General features: G+C 36.7%; 1 protein-coding gene across 2 annotated transcripts in view; it reads right to left on the reverse strand.

Moving 5' to 3' along the window:
• The window catches only part of triqk (triple QxxK/R motif containing), a 38,162-nt gene that overhangs the window by 10,331 nt on the left and 20,495 nt on the right, over nt 1–7,336 (reverse strand). For both annotated transcript variants that reach the window (XR_001427802.1, XM_015055394.1), the window contains exon 3: nt 5,166–5,251. Coding sequence is in view for 1 of the 2 variants with exons in the window: in XM_015055394.1 (XP_014910880.1) it covers nt 5,166–5,251 (86 nt within the window). In the remaining variant the exon portion in view is untranslated. The remainder of the gene's footprint in view (nt 1–5,165; nt 5,252–7,336) is intronic.

Below are 7,336 nucleotides of genomic sequence, written 5' to 3' on the forward strand. Positions count from 1 at the left end.
AAATTAAAAATTTTTTTTTTGAAAAAATTTCAATTAACCACCTAAAAAAAAAAAAAAAAAAAAAAAAAAATTCCTACCTTTTTTTATGCCTTAAGAAAATAAAAAAAAATTGGAAAAAAAAAATCCTGACACAAAGGAACATAATTCATGCATGAAAGGGTTCAAATAAACTACAACTACATTCAACATGTCCAAAAAAATAAAAATAAAAAATAAATCAATATTTACTTTCTTACATTGTGAAAACAGGGAGGGAGAAGGTATGACAGTAACATACTTTTCAACCCTTGAGTCAGAAATGTTGGCAACCTTTTGGAAATCTCCGAGTTAAGACGAGTATCCACAATCTTAAGAGAATATTTACAAGGAATACCCCTTAGTTGCAAATGCTAACACAAATAAGCTTGCAAATCACATAACAAACACCAAAGGAAACAGAACACAGCACAATTTTAGAAAGTAAGAGGAGGTGAGGGGGTGAAGTGATTAAAGGTTCTCCTATACATCGTGGGATAACAGAAATCGGCTCTCACTGACGGAGAAGCATGATTAAACTAAATTGAGTCATTTTGTACGCATCCGCCTTCCCTTCCCGGCGCCAGGTTGAATTATTTTGCACGTAGCATGTCTTGTGTGACAGGTCAGAGGTGTGTGTCTGAGTTTACACCCGAATGCTGGGTTGTGTGATGTACATTTACCAAGATATACTGACCAAAAGGAAAATTACCTAAGGAACTTATTTAGACTGGTTATCTGTAGGGATTTATTTACACTTTAGTTAAAACCTGACCAAATTATTTCCTACTTGGTATGCTTTTTGCAATATTTTAGAAATATTTACTTTAGTTTACCTTGTGTTGCCACCCGCAGTAGTAATTTTCTTGTTGGCCAGTTACCAATGCCAAATCGACACTCTGTACTTATTTTCTATCTTCACTACCTTTACAAAACAGACACATCAAAAAAACAAATAAAGAACTGCAACTTAGTTTCCACACAACACAAATTCACAAATGACAGATGGAGTATACCCAGAGTCATCATCTGTACTCTCCATCCTCTGCCAATTCTATGAGCAATTTCCCCTACCCAACTTTCCAGACTCAGCAGCTAAATAAGACTGCGGGAAAAGCTGTGCAGAAGTGAACAGAAGGTTGTTTGTGCCAATTAGACGAGGCAGGAGGCTTGTTTCCTGTGCTGCAGGAGAATACTGCTGGAGCTTCTCTGAAGGCTCTGCTTCTTCTCCAGGCAATCTGAAGGGAGAGACCGTAGACTGATCTTCTTGCCAGTTTCTTCCTCACTGCTGTCAGATCCCAATGCAGGGAAGAGGACTTATATTTCAGCTACATGTTATTTTTGCAAAACCATGCAGAACGAGTGCACTGGTGTCTTCATTAATACTTCAGGCAGGTTGTTTACTTGAGCAGGAAACATAATAAATAGATACTGTTCGTCAGGCACTTTCTTAGCTTGTCTGCCCTGCCTCCATCCTCCGTTTTGCCAACTTATCCAGACTGTCCTGTTACTAGGACAGCCCTGAGACAGGCTGCCCTGACAGCTGCCAGATTCTCCATGCCTGCATGTCTGATAAATGAAAAATAGATAAATGAAAAAGAGAAACTGAGAAATTGATAATCTGAAAAATAAAATAAAAAATTGGGTTAATGAAAGAGGGAAATTGAAAAGTGGTTAAATGAAACCACTTTAATTTAACTACTTTTCTACAGATTAATTATTTTAGATTAATTATTTTATTTTATTTTAATCTAAAATAATTAATTTAATTATTTTAGATTATTTTTTAAATTAATCTAATCTAAAAAAATTGATTATTTTTTTAATTAATTACATTAATTTTTTTAATTAAACTAAAAATAGTTTAATGAAAAATGGTTAAATGGATAAAGGAAAAATAAATAAATGAAAAAGGGAAATTGAAAAGTGGTTAAATGAAAAATAGATTAATGAACAATTGGTAAATGGATAAAAGATTAAATAACAAATAGATAAACGAAAAAGAGAAATTGATAATATGAAAAATAAATAAATGAAAAATTGGGTTAATGAAAAAGCTAAATTAAAAAATGGTTAAATGAAAAATAGATGAATGAAAAATGGGTGAATGAAAAACAGATAAATGAAAAATAGATAAATGAAAAAGAGAAATTGATATGAAAAATAAATAAATGAAAAAGCCAAATTATTTATTTAACTATTTTTTTTATTTATTTCACTCATTTTCTTTAATTATTGATTTATTTTACTCATTTTTTAATTTATTTCACCCATTTATTTATTTATTTAATTTTGGCTGAAATGGCTCTCCATAGAGGTGCAGGTGAGGAGAGAGAATATATAAAAGATAAGGCCTGAAAAAAAATCTTAACCAATATGGTGACATGCAGCTATCAACATCTCAGTTCATCAGTTCAGAGTTAACACCAGATAACAACATATATGATCGATTCTTACCGTAAAGTTATCTCGACAAATTTAAGCATCACAAACCAAAGTGACACTTTTACCACACATCTGGTTAAAAAGGTGGAAATGGGGCAACACAGTTAGTTCGTAGCCCTGATTAACCAAAATAATAATAATTTTTAAAAAAAATACTTGACTAAACAAACAATAAGATCTAATTGAATACATTCTGTGAACCCAGACCTACTACTACTGATGGAGGAGGTAAAATGATAACTAGCAGAAATAGCTTCCAGTAATATGCAGTAAAGACAATGTGGTTGAATAAACCTGCTGCTGGCTCTTTGTCCAGCACGTCTTGAGATGATGAGTCATTTTGAAGGGTTGGGAGCAGTTTGGTCAAGATTCATGAGCAAGTGTTGCAATCCTTGTTTTTAGCCACTGTTTTGATCCAACAAAAACATCAAAAACCCAGGCTAAGAAGAAAGGCACTTTTTAGCCTAAATGGTCCAAAGATCATTTTTCAAATGAAAGCAAACTGTGCACTTAATTTGGAAATCAATGTCCCAGAGACTGAGATTAGAGTCTAGAGGCACAGACTGTGCCTCACCTCAGGTCCAGTGTAAAGTTTCAACATTCGGTGATTATTCGGGTACGCCATTTGGGTATTGAAGCAGATGATAAAGTCAGATTGTCTCCAAGCTACACCACATGGATGTTAAGTACAGGTTGCATAAGCTGTACAGCACATGGAGGTAGCTTTCAGCAGGCCTGCATTTCTGAAATATTGTTTGAGTCTTTTGTAGTCGTATTTTCTGAAAAACTGAATATTCGGTTTTCATTAACCGTTAGTCATAAACATCACTTGAGGTATATCGAATAAATCTACTAATTATCTTTTGAATTATTTACTGAGGTACACCTGCAACATACTCCTGCACCCAAACCCAAAGTACAAGCACCAATGGAAATTTGATGCCGTCAGCCAGAGATGTAGAGGCCAGTGAAAGCTTTCAGAATTCAACGCAAGGCTGTGTGAAAGCAGAAAAAAAAAGAAACACTTTTTCAACTTAACATCATGCTAAAAAGAACTTGATGGGAAAGCAAGCATGACCAAATATCCATTACATTTAGGCGGAATTTCAATCAAACTCTCGGCCAAGAGGTCCAAGTCAGTTTAATATCCTCATCCCGGAGGTATTTTTAATCCGACCTCTGAAAATTCCCCCTCGTCTTGGGCACGAAAAACATAAATTATTCATGACTGATATCAATATTTCAAGATATGGACTAATCTAATTGGATTAAAGACGTGGTTAATGAGGCCCTGCATGTCTAAGAGATGCATATTTTAAAACCTGACCATTTCACCCAGTGTGTAATGCTGGATGTGATTTGCTCATTCTTTAAGCTCCTTGTGGCCCGCTGAGGCATTAATGAGGAAAAGAAGGGGCTGGCTTGTTATGAGTGTAAACAGAACAACTTTTTAATTGGCTAAAGAAAAACAACTGGTGAAAGGGAGGCTGGGGTGTTCACGAACTGCTCATTTACATACACTCTGCGGACGCAGGCGTCAGGCCAAGGAGGAGAGCTGGAGGGGATCGGGTGCCAGGACACACCAGGCCCAAGCGTTTTGAGATATAAAACACACTCACCACAAATTGTTTCTTCACTTAGATATGTGCTCTAAGTGAAGTCTCAGTGAGCCTTCAGGTCAGTGGCACAAATATAATGCCATAACTATTAGCAGCACAATCTGGGGCGACTGGACTGGAAAGGCGGTTTTTCTCACTTGAAAAAAAAAAAAAAAAAAAAAAAAAAAAAAAAAGCGGTGTTAAAACACCCACGTATCCATGAATGTTACACACAAAATGGAAGATTGATGGTTTTGTGTCGGGGCAATGGTAATGACTTTTGGACTGCTCAGGCCTCGACTTTTCCATATTTTCTCCTCGTCTGTGCTGCATCTACTCTGTATATCTGACTAGCCTGGCCCACATGACACAGACATGTACATGAACAGCTGCGCCAAATTGGTGGCACTCTAGAGCCCTGAACTGAGGCTACTGTGTGCTGCTTAGCAACACAATTGCACAACTTAATGTAGCCGGTGTCCTATGGCAGCCTAGATCATAATCAGCATGTTGTTATTCAATTTAATTAGCCAAAAAGACTGCAGAGACTTTAACACAATTTTCATCTTTACTTTTTAGTAACAACAACAAATATCACAATGAACTTTTAAGGGTAATGACGTCCCACAGTTTTGACCCACAGCCTTTAAAATAGCTTCGTAGCGTCTTTCAGGCTGTTGCACGTGGACAAACAGAATATTGCGGCACTTCCCTACTATTAGAGAAACGTTTTGCATTCCTGTATACACAATACCACAGCTGCATTTTTCATACCATGTAGAACATTGCAATTTCCTTTGAAGCCCACAGTTCTTCCGTGGGTGTGGGGCCACATCACATAATTACAGGTGAATCTGGTACATATCATTTCCTTCCCAAAAGGCCTACAGTGAGTTCCTGAGCCAGTACAGTAAAGAGTCGGGAATATTAAAAATGAGCCAGAGGCACACTCTCAATCAGACGGTTAGACAGACAAATAGAAATAAAAAAAAGAAGGTAGGCAGGCAGACAAGAGGAATTCCAGATAGACTGAGACAAACAGGCAGACTGGAGTGTAATATACACTCAAATTACACTGGAGGAGACAGAGAGGTTGTGCAATCTTACCCTAAATCCGGAGGAGTTTTTCTTTGCTTCAGCTTTCAATCGTGTCGCTTTTAAGACAGATTTTGTCTTTTTGTAGTCCTGCTTGCCTAAAAGTTAGAGAACACAAGAAAAAAAAAAAAAAAAAACAGATCAGTGAGTGAATGTATGAAAAAAAAAAAAAAAAAAAAAAAACAGGTCTATGAGGCGGCACGTTCCCGCCGGCATCAGTATGCGTAAGGTAGGAAACCACTAGATATGGAAAATTTAGAAATGAATTGCCCAAAATTTTGGGTGTAGTTTAAACAAGCTTTTGCTTCAAACCGTAAAAGATAAATGTAAACCTTTTGTAACTTAAACGCAACAGTCGTGAATGAAACATTAATACATTAAAAAAAAATATTTAACCAATAATAGCACATAAAAAAGGCCTAAATAGTGGAAACGTGATTGGCATTGCAGCAACCCGAGTCTGAATCCTGACCTGGGCTCTCTCTAGATAGAGTTTGCATGTCCTTGTGAATGGATGAGTTCTCTCCAGGTACTCTGGCTTCATCCCTCAGTGAAATTAATACGACCACGTTTGTCGTTTTAATTGGTCTCTCTACGTTGACTTTACGTTTGAGTGTTTGTCCCGTGTTGCCCTGTGATGGACTGACGTGCTGTCCCGGGCGTACTGCACACACCCATGTTTTTCATGTCTATAACTCAGTGTCTGTCAAATAGAACAAAATCTTTCTAATCTGAACCACCCACCTAAGCTTACTTGACATCCTTTTGGGATTGACTCCCACAACTGATATTTATAGGCAAACTTGCCAACTGGCAAAGCAAGTGCAAATATGATTAACATGAGGCAAAGCCTTGGTAACATCGAACACTGAAAGCCAGCAACTTACTGAACACTAAGTGGTTGTAGTTGTGAGAGCGAGTTGTTTGGTGCTTCAAATTTTGTCAAAAACTTTTGTCAATAATTTGACAAACACAAAATTGGTGTAGAAGCTTAGTTTAGTTCAGGTTCTCACATAAATTAAATCATCGTGTATTTTTGTTAAGGTCAGTCTTGCAAAGGACTGTCCATTTCCTGTCAGTGTAACCTCTGTCTGGTAAAATAAGTGAAAAGTAAAATAAGACACCCTAGAATTGTGGCCTCCACTTTAGTATGTACTGTGAAGAAAAGCAGTAGAGATGGATAGCGTGTGAACAATTTACATGCTTAAAAACAATCTGCTGAGTCTAAGCATGGTGTAAACTTTGATATGATACCTGAAACCAAATACAGTGTATAACAGAATTAACTTAACTTTGACAGATGAGTTGAGGTGATGGTTAAAATCCCTTACAGGAATGAGTTCTGATTGGTCAGGGGTTATTATCAACATCACATTTTGAAAAAACAATGTTAAATCAATTATTTTAGAGTAAAGTTGAGTCTGTTTCACTTCCATAACAATAAATACAAACAGCTTAGCACTTATCGCTAAAGCCTCAGAAGAATAACAGTATTTTAGTATGAAGCAGAAAAACATCCTTTGTAATGTCACATGAGGACTCCTGCATGTGACATGCAGAGAACAGTCTAATTTCATTTAGGATGGAAGCATAATCCAGGAGAAGGAGTTTGAAGAAAATATCCTTATTTTTGAGTTTTTTGCACCAATAAAAAGGCGAAAAATAAATAGAAATTTGCATACGATTCTAAAATCAAGTTTTCTCTCTATTATATGGATAGTAAAGAGAAATGACCATGTTTTTTTTTTTTGTGGTTTATATTCATCATTCTCCCCTATAACTTTTTCTGAAATTTCAAATTCATTCCGCCTCCCTTTCTCTTTCCATTCCTTCAGGTGCTACACCCTTCCTTCGCCTCCCGCTGACTCTGTGTGGGACTAATAAAAATGGGGAGCGTGTTGCCAGAAGCAGACAGCGAGCAAGTGGGAATTCATTAGGGGGCACTGGATGTCTCCTTCACTTGACAGAAAATGGAAAGGGGAAATTCGGTTGGAGCGAATTGCTCTCGCCTCGCTATTCACACAAACGGTACAAAGCTTTGCAGACCGCAAACAACTGAATGTACAATCGCATCAGAAAGCAACATCAAATCAGTGGAGACCGAGACACTGTAAAAAAAAAAAAAAAAAAAAAAAAAAAAAAAAAAAAACGACCAAACACAACCACTCTCCATCTTTGGTTGG

Source organism: Poecilia latipinna, unplaced genomic scaffold (assembly GCF_001443285.1).
Source record: "Poecilia latipinna isolate Pla-1442-1.1 unplaced genomic scaffold, P_latipinna-1.0 Scaffold1313, whole genome shotgun sequence".
Classification (NCBI taxonomy): domain Eukaryota; kingdom Metazoa; phylum Chordata; class Actinopteri; order Cyprinodontiformes; family Poeciliidae; genus Poecilia; species Poecilia latipinna.